The sequence below is a fragment of the Ranitomeya variabilis genome, chromosome 6, assembly GCF_051348905.1.
Source record: "Ranitomeya variabilis isolate aRanVar5 chromosome 6, aRanVar5.hap1, whole genome shotgun sequence".
NCBI lineage: Eukaryota > Metazoa > Chordata > Amphibia > Anura > Dendrobatidae > Ranitomeya > Ranitomeya variabilis.
Window position 1 is genome coordinate 169,679,202 of NC_135237.1, and position 18,692 is coordinate 169,697,893.

The following is an 18,692-nucleotide window of genomic DNA, read 5'->3' on the forward strand; positions in this document are numbered from 1 at the left end:
GCTGCGGCTCCTGCGCAGGCGTACTTTGTCTGTCCTGTTGAGGGCAGAGCAAAGTACTGCAGTGCACAGGCGCCGGGAAAGGTCAGAGAGGCCCAGCACTTTCCCTCCGGAACTACAGTGATTCTCCTCCACTATTTTAATTGATAGACTATAATAACATCCCTGCTAGAGGGCATGTGACCGCTACAACAAATCACTGGGCTCCGTGATCTTGTGCGTGCGTTGTACATTGGCATGACTATTTAGCCTAGTGATTGCCTGAAGCTGTCACACACATTCTAGGTCTGACCACATCCCTGCAGCCTGTCAGCAAGCACTGAGGATGAGTTGAAGGGGTAGTCTGGTCTTTTACTAAAAGTCAGCAGTTATTTTGTGCTTGCAGACTTCTGAAACCTCACAAAGAAGGAAAGGTATCCAGCAGCAGATCCATCGGTGAAAAACTATTTAAAAACAAAAAGCGTTTCAATCCGACTGGTTCTTAATCATAGTTCAGAGTGTGAGGAACACTCTGAACTATGGTTAAGAACCAGTCGGTTTGAAACGTGTAAGGCCATGAGTTTCCCGGGTTACTTGCTTTTTTGTAAATTAATGGTTTTATGCCATAATTTTAACCATGTTATATATTAAAGATTTTTGTTTTTAAATAATTTTCACCAATGGATCTGCTGCTGGGTACCTTTCCTTTGATATTGCTTGTTTGCTGCTAAAACAAACTTTTTTCTGTGCACAGGCATTTGGATTCTACTGCGGTGAGCTAGATTTTTTTTTCCACTAAGTTTTTTGTTTTTCTGAAACCTCACAGTATGTGCACGTCACGCTTTCAGGATTCTTTTGTGTCAGCGGCGAGTGCGGGTGTTAACTTGACCGCACGCATGCACTATGCATATTTCCAGCTGCATTCCAACTAGACATGAAAGACGATCCCGACTCGAGATCTCCCTGACGCAATCTTCCAAATCCTGCAGTTGCTGTTGACCCACAACTTTTCATGAGTTAAATAACCAGAGACTGTACTGGCACCGTCCCTGGCAGTTGCTGCAGGGGCTCGCCTGTCAGTTAAGCTGTGCTCTCATGGTGATCACGTGAACACAGCTCTTGTGCCAAACATGTAAGGCAACTGCTTGGAAGATAGGACTTCAGAGTTTGTCCAATGTTGAATTGGTTAAACGGAACCTGACATCTGATTTTCCTTATAAAGGATGTCTACCACCCTGTTGTACAGCTTTTTTAATCTATTTCTAAGAAGCTCTGTATAATACTGTGGCAGTGCAGCATGCTAAAATATATACCTACCTACATGGGAGCAAAAAGAGAGGAAAAAATCCAAAAAGATAACTTTATGTCTTTATATAAAATTGCTTTATTAAAGTGCAAATATCAGGAGGCAATGGTGACAACATAGTCACCCAAATAATGACTTAAAAACAAGTAACAAATGAAGACACCCGGAGAGGGCAGCTGCTGACCCAAAGCAAATAGATGTTTAGTATCACCGTGTACATTTAAGGGTCAATTATTACCAACAGGGTTAAATGACCAATGGCTCAAAGGCCCATATACAAAATAACCCACAGCCATAGAATAATATCACAATATAACGTATCGGTTAGTGTAACATTAATATGAACATAGAACAAGGCTTTAATAGGGCACAAAGGTAACAGATAAGTACATCACCCTGGAGGTCTTGTGTCAGGCAGCTGTAGAGTCCCGGTGTCCGCCCCGACGAGCGTTTCGGAACCCTTCGTCAGGGGGCGCATAGTCACCGGTAAAACATGTGCTGTATAAGTAGGCCAGATACCGGAAGTAAACATCAGCCATGACCCGGAAACGGCCGTACATATCCTAGCGACCGCTAATACGGCTAAGGGAAATGCCGTCCTCCAGGTCATGTGGGCCGGTACACGTGGGGCCCCACGTGACCCGCCCACAATAAACACTAGATCGGCATTCACCAGCCACATAGCAGGCGGGCGCATGCGCAACATACCTACCAGGTGGCAGCTGTGATCATACAGCTCACAGTCGCCTGATGCTGGCAGAATCAGAGATGACTTTGGACTCAATGCTTGATTATAAAAAGGAAGCTACAACCATAACCAAGTTGGCTTGCTTGTGTGTTTTGTTTTTTGACTTTTTTTTTTTCATTAAAAAAACAACAACCTGCAACTCTCCTAAAAGAATGTATTTGTTAATCTTCCTGCCTAAAGTGAGTTCTGTTGCTTGCATTATACCACCAGTTTAATATGTTAAATTACCACCGTGCTAAACTAAACCCACATGCTCATCATCTGTCGCTTAGAACATAACAAGTAGTTCCCACTGTGTTACAGGTGGGCCTGGAATTAAATCATTCCTGGAGCGTTTTGGAGAGAAGTGTCAAGAACGTAGTCCTGCACCGACAAATCTTGCCCTAAAGTCTGTAGTGTTGACGCCGAATACAAGGAGTATCCAAGAAAGGCTGCTGAAGCAAAATGATGTCTCCAGTACTGCTAGCCTAACACAGCAGCAGAAGCAGGTGTTTATCTTCTACCACAATCGTTTGTCACAGATGCCATTGTGTTTGCTACAAACTTGTACTTTTACTAGCTTGACACTTTATTATTATTTTGTGCTGTTATTTCAAAAGGAACGTGAGCGAGAACTTGCAGCTCTTCGTAGCAGGTTTGATAAAGGCAGAGTGTGGAATGCAGACAAGGAAGATACGACTAAAACAAAACCGCAGGAGCCGCAACTGGTAATTTCTTATGTCATAATTTACCAACACATGTTTATCATGGAGAAATGATGGAGACAAGTAAACGGTGACACTTTTTTGTGCTATTTAAATGAAATGAGACAACTTTGCAGTACCAAACTCAATCACCTGTACACTATACAATTATAATAATTAGGCAATTTTTATTATTTAAATTATTGACCAGTTACAGGGCTGTCAGTCAAACAAAAAGTTTAATAAACCTGAACATTTAAGAACGTAAAAGTGAGCTTTTGTCTCTTAGAATATCTGTGTGCATAATTATTAGGAAACATTTTTTGTGTGCAAAATTATTATGCAACTAAATAAAAAATGTTTTCCCATTTCAAGAAATGTTTTTTTGGTAGTGAGAATAATAACCAAACTACCCAAAATTTACAAAGATACATTTCAAGAAATATTTTGGTGACCACTATAGCCACCCTAGATTTCAATAAGCCTTCGACCATGGAGTCTGTCAGTTTCTTAATCTGTTGACGAACACTTTTTTGGATAGCGCCTACCACCGCCTCCCAGACAGTGCTTAGTGAGGTGTACAGTTTTTCTTCGCTGCAAATCTCCTGTGAAGAAGGCCCACAAGTTCTCAGTAGGGTTTAGGTAAGGGGCTTTTCATCTGTAAGCGATGGAGCATTATTCTGCATAAAAATCATGGGATTCTTAAAAGATGTATACAAATTTTTCTGTACCTCTGCTGGAAGAAAATGTGTTGTAAAAGCTGGCAACAGATTTGGGAATTGATTTTCAGTTTATCTTGAACCTGAAAAGGTCCATGTTGCTCTTCTTTAAAGACGCTCTCCTGCCATCAAAGTGTTTATCCTCTTAATATATTGCAATCATCACATTATATAGCACTGTGTACCTACAATTGCTCATTTTACCATTCTACCCAGTTATTTCTTGTATTTTCCATTAGTTTATGACATCACTTGATTAAAAACGGACTAGCTTGAATCCTTCTAATTTTTATGTAGAAACAGTCTATTTTTCCTGCACCAGTCACTGCAAAAGTCCCTGGCAGGGGGAGGAGGGAATAGCTGGGTCTGGAGGTGAACAGAGGAATGATTTATGTGGGTAGAAGAGACTTCATGTTTCTACACTGAGCAGAGAAAATAGAAGAATTAGCTGGGTAGAAGGGCAAAATGAGCAATTGTATGTAGACAGTGCTATATAATATGATTGCAATATATTAAAGGGAAGGTGCCACCAGTTTTTTTGTAGTTTGTTTTTTTGTGAAATTAAGCTTAAAATAGTAAATAAAATGTATTAATGCAATGTTTGCACTGTTTGCAAACATTTATATATGAAAAATATTATATATTTTCTTACAAATATATATATTGACCACTAGGGGGAGCATTTTCCGTTTTAGACCTCAAGCAGCTATAGTAAGACTTACCAGCTTTACTGTTAGCTGGAAAATTGGGGCAGTAACTGCTGACATCACCATTTCCCTCCCCTTTTGGGTGGTCTAATATCCCTGGGGCAGAATGAAGAGCAGCATCACAGGGCAGAGCCATTTTCTGTGTGACTGCCCTGTGATCTGCTATCACCAGCAGTTACTGCATCAGAAACACAGCTACAGAGTTTTTACAAAAGAGCAGAACACAGTGGGCTCAGCAGCATGGTGGACTGGAGGAAAAGTGAAGACATGTGGTGTGTATGGAGCAGCATTATCTGAGCAGAGCTGTCTGACTCATCCCTCAGTAAGATAAGAAGGAGCTCCAGGTCTGCAGTGAATGGCCAGGCAATGTGGAGGGAGGGGAGAGATACATTGGTATGTATGGCTGAGAAAGACTGATGAGTGAGACACATATTGAGCATTCTATGCTATATTGTGTGCATGCTATGTCTCCTGTTTTGCGACTAACACTCTTGCCATCCCCCCTTCCCCCACCTTAATCCCTGTCCTGTCAGCTCTCCTGCTCTCTCACCAGGTGTCAGCTCCCTCTCTGCAGGCTGTGAATGCAGCTTACCAGAGATCTCCGGGACTGTGTGTGAGTGGGGAGGCGGAGACAGAGCAGGAGAAGCACACAGGGCAGCATGTTAGGAGCAGAGGATGTCTGCCCAGGACGTGCTTCTCTCCTGTGATAGAGTAAGTGGAGCTCAGCAGATAGCACTGGGCTATAATAAAATGGAGGCCAGTCACACCTACAGCAGTGAATTGTGCAGCCCACAGAGGCGTGCCCAGCTCACTGCTAATGTTGCTGCAATGTTATAGATGGGGTCAGCGCCGGTTTATTATCTCCTATGTCCATTGGGTGCCGTAAAATGACACTGTTAGTGTCGTGAACTGCTGTGAAACCAAGATGTCAGCCCCCAGTGCCTTCTTTAAACTCATATAACACACGAAATCTGTTTCACATGCATTTAAAACTTGGTTATAGCAGCATGTTATGCTAAATTAAAGTGATTTATTAATGATCTACAAACGCGGTACCTTCCCTTTAAGATCATAAACCCTTTGGGAGGAGTGCTTCTTTAATAATACCGGCCCATAACAGTACCTCACCTCCACCTTGCTGGGAACGGAGTTGAAGTGGAGATACAGCCATGGGTCCTTCCATCTGGTCTGACAAGTCACTCTCATCTCATCAGTCCATAAAACCTTTGACTAATCTGTCTTCAAATACTGCTTGGCCCAATCTTACTTTTCACCTTCTGTGTCTTGTTCAGTGGTCGTCAGGTATCATGTTTGATTCTTCTCAAATCTGTGGAAGTTAATGTGCATCTTTTTTTTTTTTTTCCCTCAACTTGTTTTTTGTTGGCCTGTTGACTATTTGCAACCAAACTTTTGATAGTTCTGTGATCGCAACCCAAAATCTTAGTAATTTCAAAGAGTGCTCCATCCTTCTGTGAGAATTTTTAATATGTTTTTGACCTTTCAGATTAAGTTAAATCTTTTTTTGCCTGCGGATACCAAGCTGACTTATAATTCTGCACATCTTGATAAAGGGTATTGTTGTAGCCTTAGGCCTCACCCTCCCTCACTACACAAATGCACATCAATTTATTTCTAAAATCTGTTAATAAATAATATGGGGAAAATACTCACTTGCCTAAGAATTGTGCACACGGTGTATTGGCAAGTCTATGCTGGTGTGAGGCTTTAGACGGATCAAATATTGAAGATGCCAACAAAATTCAAGCTAGGAAAATCCCTTCATTTCCTTTTTCGAATAGGATGCGCATAGGTTGGGAATACTGAGGAAGCAGGTTATGCATTTGTTGCTAATGAAAACCCAAACTACTGAACTCTTACTATACACGAGTGACTTGTGTTCCTTCAGTGTTATCTTTATATAAAGATCAATGTGTTTTGTTACCAAATTGGAAATATTGGAACGTTTCTTAATTTATTACTTTTGTATCTCTTTATACATTGTATATAGAAATCCGAAAATATTGTTTTCGTTTATACCATCTTTATTGTTGGAAATGCAGGTTCATCCTTTAACCTCTAACAAACCACCCAAGCCAGATGTCATTTCCCATCTTGTAGTTGAAAGGTTCCCCGTTACACCAGAGAAAAGTGATACAGGTAATAATGCACGACTGGGTGGTTGACTTGTAAGGCCGACTATCTCCAGCAGAAGGAATATAAATACAACCCCTTTTTTTGCTTTGCTATTGCTATACCGTTCATTTATTCTTTGAACTGTGCTCAATTTTCGTCAGGACTTGGGTAGCTCCACTGTTCTCTAATTAATAAAGTAAGATGAAACAGCTATTGACCACATCCCCACTCAGAAGTGTAGATTTACATCCTAAAATTCAGTACTCCATGCAGGGAGGCTTAAATTTACGATGTTGGTATCAATGTCTGACTGTGCGGCATAGCCTTCTGCTGTGGTTGCTTCCCTGACTTAGCAAATAATTGACCTCTCCAAGTAATATTTCTGAGCCCATTTCTTTAGACCTGTGTGTTGTTTCATTCCTCCATTATTGCGACTAGAAACATTTGAACGCCTTGACAAGGAGGTGGTACCATTTGGTTCGTCAGAGGTGTGTCCCACACAGTCTGGTATTGGCAGCACCGATTCACCCGGGAGCACATTGATAACATGTTGGTTATACCTGTTCTCAATTTTTCATAACTTTCTGAGAGGAAAAATAGGGACAGAACAATAGAAAGCGCCAAGAGGAGGTGCTCCATAATGATTACATAATGAAACCGCCAAGCTGGTGTTATGAAGTATTCTAATTTACTGAGATAATGACTTTTGGGTTGTGATTGGCTGTAAGCTGTAATCCTCAACATTAACAGAAATATACACTTGAAATAGATCACTCTGTTTGTAATGACTCTATATAATATAGGAGTTTCACTTTTTGTATTGAAGAACTGAAGTAACTTTTTGTTGATCTAATTTCGTGAGAAGCACCTGTGTGTGTATATATAAATAATTATTTGCCTAAAACACAAAGGAAATGTGTCATCTTTAACTTTAGGCCTTTTAGACATCATTTTATCCTTCAGCTTGATTAACTGTTCACAATAAGGGTAAGTTCACACAGGACTTTTTTGCTGCGTTTTTTTGCTGCGTTTTTTTAATGCTAATTTTCAGCTGCTTATAGATGCGTTTTTTGGTGCTTTTTGGGGTAAGTTCACACAGGACTTTTTTGCTGCGTATTTTTGCTGCGTTTTTTTATGCTAATTTTCAGCTGCTTGTTTTTTCATGTGTTTTTTGGGGGGGAAAACTTTTTTGGGAAACATTAATGCTCATCCTCCCATACCAAGACATGGCTATCACCTCACTACCAGAAACTCCCTCACAATAGATCACAATCAGGACACCTCACAATGGCTCTTCACACCTCACTACCAGAAACTCCCTCACAATACATCACAATCAGGACACCTCACAATGGCTCACAATAGCTCTTCACACCTCACTACCAGAAACTCCCTCACAATAGGTCACAATCAGGACACCTCACAATGGCTCACAATGGCTCTTCACACCTCACTACCAGAAACTCCCTCACAATAGGTCACAATCCAGACACCTCACAATGGCTCTCCACACCTCACTACCAGAAACTCCCTCACAATAGATCACAATCAGGACACCTCACAATGGCTCTTCACACCTCACTACCAGAAACTCCCTCACAATAGGTCACAATCAGGACACCTCACAATGGCTCTCCACACCTCACTACCAGAAACTCCCTCACAATAGATCACAATCAGGACACCTCACAATGGCTCTTCACACCTCACTACCAGAAACTCCCTCACAATAGGTCACAATCAGGACACCTCACAATGGCTCTCCACACCTCACTACCAGAAACTCCCTCACAATAGGTCACAATCAGGACACCTCACAATGGCTCACTGTCACTATGGACACCTCACTAACCACACCCCTAAGCTCTTGACTGTGAGATCACTTCCTGCTGGCCATGATTTTTTCTGCACAAAAAACGCAGCCAATAATGCTACATGTGTTTTTGCTGCGTTTATGCAGCGTTTTTTCCATCACCCATTCAAGTCAATGGGTGAAAAACGCTGCAAAAACGCAGCAAAAACGCTGAAAGAAGTGACATGCCCTATGTCCAAAAAACGCAGCAAAGCGGAAAATACTGATCAAACAAAAACCCAAAGTGTGTGCATGAGATTTCTGAAATCTCATAGGCTTTGCTGGTACTGTAAAAAGCATCTAAAAATTAGCATAAAAAAGCGCAGCAAAAATACGCAGCAAAAAAGTCCTGTGTGAACTTACCCTAACAGTAATTTTGACCAGGGGTGCCCAAACTTTTGCATGCAATTTCAGTGGATTACAGCACTACTCTCAGTCCTAAACAATATTCATGTTCAACTACTTCATTCAAAAAAGGGAAACTGTACCCCCCATTCTCATGATTGCGGAGGATCCATGTGGTGTGCATAGGTGGTAATTTGTAATTCAGGAAGAGTGAAGTAAAACTTGTCCATTGATTGTGTTTTAATTTATTGTAAAATCCCTTAGGTGCAGTGCAATATAAAATGGCTGATCGTCTTCACAGCCCTGGGAAAACCATACAACAATCCTCTGTATCTATAGAGAAGTCTAAACCACACGTGGATGCCAAAGTTGGTGGAAAGAAAGGTTAGTTTTCCTAACTTAATGCTTTGTTAGCACCGTATGAAAGAATAGCAGTAGTATAGCACAGATTATGATTCTACCAACATTTATCAATGAAGTATGTACTGCCCAGTAATTCAACTCCTCTCATGCCATCCATCTTGACGTATAAAGTCCTTTTTTGTGTAGAGGGGGTGCCGTAAGCTATTGTTGGACTTAGGCTAGGTTCTAATTAGGTTCTGTGCGCAGTGCATCATCTGCATGCGCAAACGCATGCTTACGCCTCCGCATCATCTTACGCATGACACACAAAAAAAGCTGCGTGTGCATGCATTTAAATGCGTTTTGGCATACGTTTGCGGTTTTTATGCACATGGTGGAGGTGATGACATTATTTCCTGGACATGCGTAGACTGAATTACGCATGTGTATCGAACGCATGCGTACACATGTTTTTGTGTACCAATGCGTTCCCATAGACAGTAATGCGTCTTTTTGACAAAATCATGCGCATGATTGCACAATATTTGACGCCTCAAAAAAATGTAACATGTTGCGTTCACCAGACACCGCTGCACACCGCGAAGCGATGCATGCGTGCGCATCCACATGCAAACGCATGTTCCTGCGTACACAATGTTAAAGATATGGACGCATGCAGGATCATACGCTGTGCACAGAAGCGCTAATGTGAACCTGGCCTTAAATACAGAGATTATTAAGAAGGTATCTTCTAGCTTTTTCAGCCATCTTCCCACAAAACTTATGCTAAGTGGGAGCCATTAAACTGGACCACCTGTTATATCATTTAGCCCCTGTAGATATGCAAGCCATTACACCAGTGTGAATAGAGCATATTTTGCACAAATACACATTTCCTGCAAGTGACACAACATAGAAAATAAACCACTAATAGTTTTCAGCATTGCTAAGTGATGTGCTGAGAAAATGCAAAATGACAGAAATGGCCCAATACATTTTCAACACTAGAAATATTTCCTTACCTATAAACCTTAATCTTAGGGAGATTCTTGAATAGTAACATGATTGTTGAAATCCTTTAAAATCTTGCTAGAGAAAAGCTACATTTAAGATTAGATTAGTTTGTAGTGTAGTGACCGGTGAAGCTACTATAGATGATGGCGCTTGTGTTATAGAAGTGTATAAAGCCTGTGCATGGAGATGACTATAGCTAGGAGCTATACCATTCCATAGTGACGGCAAGATCAATCTTCATCTTTTAATTTGGTTGCTTAGATTATTTGTTTTCTCTTCCTAACAGTTGAAGTGACGAATGAAGTTGAAATGAGTGTAGATGGAGATATTGATGAGCTAAACAGTTCAGAAGTGATCACCAGCATATTTAGTGATGCTTTGGAAGATGTGAATGATGAAACCTTTGAAGAAAGTTCATCAAAACAAATGGAAAAAGCCTGTGATGATGGGGAAAGTGATGGAGAAAGAGATGACGGGGAAGATGCTTTTAACATTTCTTCTATGTCTTTGCTCGCTCCTTTAGCAGAGACAGTTGGCGTTGGAAGTCCAGAAGTATGTCTAAGTAGCATTTAACTATTCCTCCTGATGTTTTACTAATGAACTGTCTGCAATTCACCAACTTTGTTTATTATATAGGCCTTACTCTCAAAATCCAGCATGGCAGCAGACAGTAGTAAAATCTGTGACAGCCCAAAATCGGTGACTTTCCAAACTTCAGCCAGTGAGGACGCTGCAGAATTCCAGGAGAGTGTTCTGGGTGAAGAGGATAACCCAAATCTTCTATATAGGTACTTCTTTATATATACACTGTGTGTATGTAATATACATGTGTTTATATATTAAAGGAAAAAAGAACATTTAATGCCCTGTGCAAAATGCAAATATCTGGCCTGTCTAACTATTGTTTCCATTCAGCATTGACGCATACAGATCACAAAGATTCAAGGAGTCTGATCGTCCTCCAGTAGTGCAAAAAATTGTCCGTAAAGAAGATGTGTCTTCTCGCGTCGAGGACAAGAGGAATGCATCTCCACGGCCTCTTAACATCAAGCAAAAAATGAAGGTATTGTTACTGGCGTTTTAATTTCCTTTTCTGGCTAGTAATCCGTGAAAAAACATGATGAACTTCATTCTTTATGAATTCTGGAAAAGGCGGAGGCCTGATACAAGAGCATTTCATGTGAGCACGGTATATGCAGCAGCCTTGTCGTTGTTAGTTTTGCAATAAGATTCCACAAAAAAGAAAAAAAAAATGCTTTTGTTTTCACCAAATTATAAAAATGCCCAAGTTCACATTCCAAAAGTGCACCCATCACTTGTTTAGTCTGCATGGGTGTTGGTGTTCTGGGTGGCTTATTTCTTGTTACCAGTCTAGGTGACGGTATTGTGCTGGCATAGAAACATATATTGGGGATGGCCAGAATAGACCACACCCAACGCACGTTTCGCTAAGGAATGCTTCATCCATCCACCCCTGGATGAAGCTTTCCTTAGCGAAACGTGCGTTGGGTGTGGTTGGGTCCCTGGCTGGTGGCACCTACTAGGTAAATATGTCCCTCCTGGTATTTGCTAATGGATGTATGTTATGCTTTCCGATATATTGACTGATGCCTTTTACATACTTTTATACTATATAGTATACCACTTGGTACTACATCACATTTGTGAATATTTATTAACTGTTACTATTGTAGGATTCGCACTTTTGCACTTTTTTGTCAGTCACCATATCGGTAGCTATACTCTGGTTGAATGCTATTACTATCTGCCTTAATATCATATTGGGAGGTGGTTGTTCTATGTTAGCCACTTAGTTTCCAGCCATCCCTGCCAGCTGTGTCTGTTCTCTGTGGTGTCTCATTTTTTATGTATTTGGTTTTACCTGTTCCTTAAATAAAGTTGATATTATAATTATTAGTGCCGTTTAGCATTTTCTTTTGGTGTGTATAATTACTACTGCTTGGCTTAATTAAATCTGCTATTTATAGGTGTTTTTTCCTCAAGAATACTTGTAAGATGTTGGTCTTGATGTGAACAGGTACCCCCTTGGGATGTTCCTAATTATATTATACAATTTTGGGGATTTTTTTTTTTAAACAAAATAGAGAGTTTGTGCTACATAATTTTGGACACGCAGATGAACTTCTCCACTTGTATTATTAAATGTAGATGCTGAGTAATGAGATCAGCCTGCAGCAAACTGTGATTCATCAGGCCAGCCAGGCTCTGAATTGCTGCATAGATGAAGAACATGGAAAAGGATCCCAAACTGAAGCAGAAGCTGAGCGTTTACTGCTGGTATCAAGTAAGTAGTGATTCCCCAAAATGCCATGAATTCATCTATCAATATCCTTCAGGGGGCCACTGTACGCTGAGTGCAGCGCCTTTTTATCATGGCTGCAGCGATTGGTAGTGAAGCTGGAATATCCAGCCAATCACTGCCTTCCTTTCACAGTCAGCACTTGCTCAGTTGTCTGATAGTCGCTATGTGTAATTAATTACCAACTTTCCATATAGCTATGGTTCCAACATACAACATTTGTGTTCAATATCGATCCAATCAATATTGTATGTTGAGGGACCTCTCTTTTCATTATTGTAAACAAGCATTTTGCAATTTTGTTTTGGGGTTTCTATAAATGTATAGAAAAAATGCATAGTGACATGTATGTACGAAAAATGTATCCTCTAAACACTTTTTTATTGTTAAAATGTATCCCTAAATGAAAGCACAATGTAGAGAATACACCAATATAGCTAAGAGAACTGGTTGGAAGTTTGTGTACTAGGCTATCCCTACATGAATTCCTGACCTAACAGTGGCTTTAAGGGAGTTATCTTTTCATATAAACAGTGATTGAAGTCTAATTTTTTTTACACATGTAAGCTAGAGCGGCATGTGTATATATAGCTGGGGCCCAAAATAATAATTAGTGTAAATCATTAACTGTAGGAAGGGTTAACTGGGGATAAGGCAGGAACAGTTTCCTAGTTAGTTCAGAGGGACTAGGGAGCCTGCACACCTCGGGTGGGCTTTGAGCCCGAGCTTTCAAGCTGCCCCAAAATGTTTAAGCGAAGGACACAGCCATCGGTTCGGTGGACAGACGTGCAGCTGAACCAGCACAGGGTACACCAGTGGTGAAGCAGAAGTAGCAGAGGGTCCACAGCAGTACGAGTACGTAGGTCAATCAACATGTGGCAGATCATCGCATGGGCTGACGCCCTCAGATCCGGGGTGACACTGACAAGGAACTCTCAAGCGCAGTGAGTCTGGACAGGGAGGACGCTACGTTACCACAAGAGACGGTACGACCCGGACACGTACTGAAGGATCAAGGGAACAGGGTAGGGAAAGTGGAAAATGGGAGTCGTAAGGAACCCTATGCAAATGCTGTGTCTGTTAAGGATGCGCTGTGCAAAGAAGGAAGTAAAGTTTTACTTTTCAAGTTGCAACTGAACTGTGTCTGTACGCCAACGACCTGAGGGGACCTTGGCCAATAGAGAAAAGACCCTGACAGTGCAAAGGATAGAGAGGCAAGTACATTGACCATGGGACATAATCTGCATGTGACGGGAGACCAGGGCAAGCAAGACTTGCTAATCTCAGCCACGACTATGGCCCTGGCTCTCCCTCACATATATCTCAGAAAAGCTGCTACATGGTTTGAAGAATAGGAGATGTTGAAGCTAGTTCTGAGGGTCAGATGGGCTTCCAGTTGGTAATCTTTCTGGTTGTCTCTTCCCAGCCTGGGGTGGTTGGATTCCATTAAACATTAGATGGCATGTGTCACAAAGGCAGACCACCTAATGTTTTTAGTTTTATTGTGTATAGTAGGTGTCTCTTAAATTTTGAATCTGTGCTGCCATCTGTCGGTCCTATAGAAAATGAATCGAGAGACAGTGGTTCTCTGACCTGCCCATGCCATACTATTCAAGCCTGCCCTTAGAAAGGAGAAACAGAGATCAGAACCGCTATTTGCTCCCTGCCAGACATTTATCTCATAGGACAGATTATAGATGTCTTTCTCCGAAAAAAATTCTTAATTACTATATTCCCCCACGTAAAATGAAAACTGTGTGTGTACCTTCCGGAGCTGCCATTGTTCAAAAGACATCAGCTCCGGAGCTTGTAAGTCCTTTAGGTCGCATGAGCCCTGCAGCTAATCAGTGGCTACTAATGCCTGCTTCACCCTCACTTCCTTCAGATGTCACTGACATCCACAAGTTGTGAGAGCAGTAGTACTTCTAACTTCTTCTTCTTTATTTCAGTTTCATCCAAAAGGAAAGAGTGAAGCAGTTCATTAGCAACCACTTATCGGCTGCAGGGTTGACTTGACAGAACATAATGCAAGCTGCAGGAGACTCTGCACTGGAGGGGAGTAAAAGCTCTCTTCGGCTTTCCAAAAAAAAAAAATTGCCAAAGTGAATCATGACTGTTTTGAGGCTTTTGAAACACTGCCACAAATGGAAACTTAGGCCCCTTTCACACATCAGGCACAATCTGGCGAATTAAAAAAAAAAAAAACGGATCCGGTGCTAAAGTGGAGGCGTGATGCTTTAACCCCTTTCCGACGTCAGGCGTAAGGCTATGTGCACACGTTGCGGTTTTTACTGCGGAACCGCAGCGATTTTGATGCTGCGGGTCCGCAGCAATTTCCATTGCATTTACAGTTACATGTAAACCTATGGAAACCGCAATCCTCTGTGCACATGCTGCGGGAAAAACCGCGCAGAAACGCAGCGGTTTACATTCCGCAGCATGTCACTAATTTTGTGCAGAATCGCGGCGATTCTGCACACGTAGGAACGCATTGATCTGCTTACTTCCCGCATGGGGCTGTGCCCACGATGCGGGAAGTAAGCGGATAATGTGCAGATGGTACCTGGGGTGGAGGAGAGGAGACTCTCCTCCAGGCCCTGGGAACCATATTTGTGTAAAAAAAAAAAAAAAAGAATTAAAATAAAAAATGATATACTCACCTCTCAGCGCTGCACGCGGCCGTCCGTTCGCAGGGTTGCTGTGCGAGCAGGACCTGCGATGACGTCGCGGTCACATGACCGTGACGTCACGAAGGTCCTTCTCGCACAGCATCTTTGGAACCGGACCGCCGCGTGCAGCGCCGAGGAGATCGGGACGTCAGAGGGTGAGTATATAACCATTTTTTTAATTATTTTTAACATTACTATTGATGCTGCATATGCAGCATCAATAGTATAGGAGCAAACCAGCAGCGGAAACCGCAAGACAAACCGCGATAAATCTGCAGGGATAACCGCAGCGGTTTTGCCCTGCAGATTTATCAAATCCGCTGCGGGAGAACCCGCAGAGGACCCTCCCTACGTGTGCACATAGCCTAGTAGTACACCGATGTCCCTCCCTTTGATGTGCCATCAGGCCGGAAATCCGCCCACCGGTGCCCCCCGTCACATGATCATGGGTCACCGGTTCGTTGGCATGACAACCAGAGATCTCCTGGAGACCTCTGTTTGTCACTGCCTGCCTGCTGAGAGCGCCACCCGGTGGTCTGTGTTCATAGCAAGTGAGTAATTCTGCTATATAGAGGCGATCTGATCATTGCGTCTATGTAGCAGAGCTGATCGAGTTGTGGCAGCTTCTAGTCTCCCATGGAGACTATTGAAGCATGCCAAACGTAAAGAAAAAAAAAGTTTATAAAAAAAGAAAAATAAAGGTTCAAATCACTCTCCTTTTGCCCCATTCAAAATAAAACAACAAAAAAATACACGTTTGTTATCACCCGATCTATCAATTAGAAAAGGATTAACCTCTTCGCTAAACGGCGTAGCGAGAAAAAAACTCAATGTCAGAAATACTTTTTTTTTGGTCGCCACAACATTGCATTAAAATGCAATAACGGGTGATCAAAAGATTGTATCTGCACCAATATGGTATAATTAAAAATGTCAGCTCGGCGTGCAAAAAATAAGCCCTTACCCAACCCCAGATCACAAAAAATAGAAACGCTACCGATATCGGAAAATTGCGCAATTGTTGTTTTTTTTTTTTTTGTTTTTTTTTTACAAGGCTTGGAATTTTTTTTTCACCACTTGGGTAAAGAACCTAGACATGTTTGGTGTCTATGAACGCATAATGACCTGAAGGATCATAATGGCAGATCAGTTTTAGCAGTTAGGCTATGTGCACACGTTCAGGATTTTTCACGTTTTTTTCAGCGGTTTTCCACTGCAAAAAGCTTAAAAAACACATTAAGCATCACATAATTTTTAATGCATTCTGCAGTTTTTGTGCACATGCTGCATTTTTTTTTTCCGCCCAAAAAAAAAACGCAGCATGTTCATTAATTTTGCAGATTTTTCGCGGTTTTGCCGCTGTATTATTGCATTGGGAAGCTCTGCGGAAAAAAAAGCGAAAAAATCCTCAAAAAAAAGACGCAAGTGGATTTCCTGCGCAGGGAGTCTGATTTTGCTTAGGAAAATTCTACAGACATTCCTGAACGTGTGCACATTGGCTTTTTACTAGGTTCACTAAGGCTAACAAAACACAAGTGTGGATTGCACTTTTTTTGCAGTTTCACCGCAATTGGAACTTTTTTTCCCATTTTCTAGTACACGACATGGTAAAACCAATGGTGTCGTTCAAAAGTACAACTCGTCCCGCAAAAAACAAGTCCTAACATATTGACTGATTGAATAATAAAAAAGTTATGGCTCTGGGAGGAAGGGGAGCAAAACCGAAAATGCCTCCTGTCATGAAGGGGTTAAGCCATGTTCCCATTTAGTGTAAACTGCAAGTTTTTTTTTCTCCTGTGTAGAATATCTGCATTTAGGCTATGTGCACACGTCCGTAAATGCCGCGGAAATTTCCGTGGCAATTCTGCAACTCCTGCCGCAGGAAAAACGCATGCAGAATTGGCTGCTAGCGTTTTAATTAGCTTGCAGAATTCTAGTGTTTTCCAAGCGATCTGTAGCATCGCTTGGAAAACTGATTGACACGTTGGTCACACTTGTCAAACAGTGTTTGACAAGCGGGACCAACTTTTTACTCTTGATGCTGCCTATGCAGCATCAATAGTAAAAAGATAGAACGTTAAAAAGTAATAAAAAATCGTGATATTCTCACCTTCCAGCGTCCTCGGCAACCTTCCCGCTCCTTGTGATGCTCCCGTTCCCAATAATGCCTAGCGGCAATGACCCCCAGATGACGTAGCGGTCTCAGTAAGCGGATCAAAGCATTCCTATGTGTGCGGAATCCACGCGACTCCGCACAAAGAATGAACATGCTGCGTTTTTTTCCGGAATGCGATTCCTCCGTGGAAAAAAACGCCAACATGTGCACAAAAATGCAGAATGCATTCTAATAATAGGATGCTTAATGTATGTTTTTTTCCGCAGTTTTATCTCGTTTTTATAGCGGGGAAAAAAACGCAAAAATTCCTCACCGTGTTCACATAGCCTAAAGGTACCTTCACACTAAGCGACTTTGCAGCGAGAACGACGACGATCCATGACGTTGCAGCGTCCTGGATAGCGATCTCGTTGTGTTTGACACGCAGCAGCGATCTGGATCCCGCTGTGATATCGCTGGTCGGAGCTAGAAGTCCAGAACTTTATTTTGTCGCTGATCACCCGCTGTCATCGCTGGATCGGCGTGTGTGACGCCGAGCCAGCAATGTGTTCACTTGTAACCAGGGTAAATATCGGGTTACTAAGCGCAGGGCCGCGCTTAGTAACCCGATATTTACCCTGGTTACCATTGTAAAAGATAATAATAATAATAGTAATAATTTTTATTTATATAGCGCCAACATATTCCGCAGCGCTTTACAACTTATAGAGGGGACTTGTACAGACAATAGACATTACAGCATAACAGAAATCACAGTTCAAAATAGATACCAGGAGGAATGAGGGCCCTGCTCGCAAGCTTACAAACTATGAGGAAAAGGGGAGACACGAGAGGTGGATGGTAACAATTGCTTTAGTTATTTGGACCAGCCATAGTGTAAGGCTCGGGTGTTCATGTAAATCTGCATGAACCAGTTAACTGCCTAAGTATGTAGCAGTACAGACACAGTGTGCTATTAACTGCATAAAGTGTATGAGAACACGATGCAAGGAACCTGATTTTCTCCTACGTATCATTGGGGGACACAGGACGAATGGGTGTTATGCTGCTGCCACCAGGAGGACACTAAGTTAAACACACACAAAAGATTAACTCCTCCCCTGCAGTATACACCCACAGGCTGGACAATCCAGAGCCAGTTCTTACTTAGTGTCTCAGGAGGCACTTGGGTCCTCAGGACCCCACCAATTTTTGTTTTTAACGGAAGGGAGCGACAGGCAAATTTTCAGCTCTGATCTCTCCCGCACCAACAACGGGCAAGTACATGGAGCGTCCCTCCTGTATCCTTTCCCGCGACGATGGATGCCAGCCCTGGCTCACTTTCCAGTGTGGCGACGGTTCGCTAGCGTTCCGATCTCCCTCCCTCCCTGTCAGGCGACCACGGGGACTAATCATCCACCTAAGTTTCCTGGAGCCAGGGCACAGCCGGACAGAATGCCATGGCGTCCGTGCAGCCGCCCACTGCATCACCACTGAACATAGCGGATGTTGCACGGCGGCAGAAGCTCTCCACCCTCTCCCTACTAAGGTGAAGGTGGATGGAGCATCGGCCCCATCGCACAAGGTAAGTGCGGGGGCCGACCAGCTGACAGGGGACCGCCCGTTCAGGGATCCATTATCCTCTTTCTAATGCGGCGCTGCAGCCGCGGGGCACGGGCAATCCGGCGCTCTGTTAGGACGGTGACACAGTTTACCGTCCCTGGTCCGGATTCCAACACGGACAATCAGACTCCCTCCCTCATACAGCAGGATGGTGGTGGCA

At 42.4% G+C, this 18,692-nt stretch overlaps 1 protein-coding gene across 2 annotated transcripts in view; it reads left to right on the forward strand.

Annotated features, from left to right (window-relative positions):
• Positions 1-18,692, forward strand: part of ANLN (anillin, actin binding protein) — a 115,272-nt gene that overhangs the window by 40,852 nt on the left and 55,728 nt on the right. For both annotated transcript variants that reach the window (XM_077269238.1, XM_077269236.1), the window contains exons 6-13: positions 2,334-2,518; positions 2,630-2,737; positions 6,200-6,296; positions 8,734-8,853; positions 10,112-10,377; positions 10,462-10,613; positions 10,741-10,888; positions 11,995-12,130. In XM_077269238.1, the coding sequence (XP_077125353.1) occupies positions 2,334-2,518; positions 2,630-2,737; positions 6,200-6,296; positions 8,734-8,853; positions 10,112-10,377; positions 10,462-10,613; positions 10,741-10,888; positions 11,995-12,130 (1,212 nt within the window). The remainder of the gene's footprint in view (positions 1-2,333; positions 2,519-2,629; positions 2,738-6,199; positions 6,297-8,733; positions 8,854-10,111; positions 10,378-10,461; positions 10,614-10,740; positions 10,889-11,994; positions 12,131-18,692) is intronic.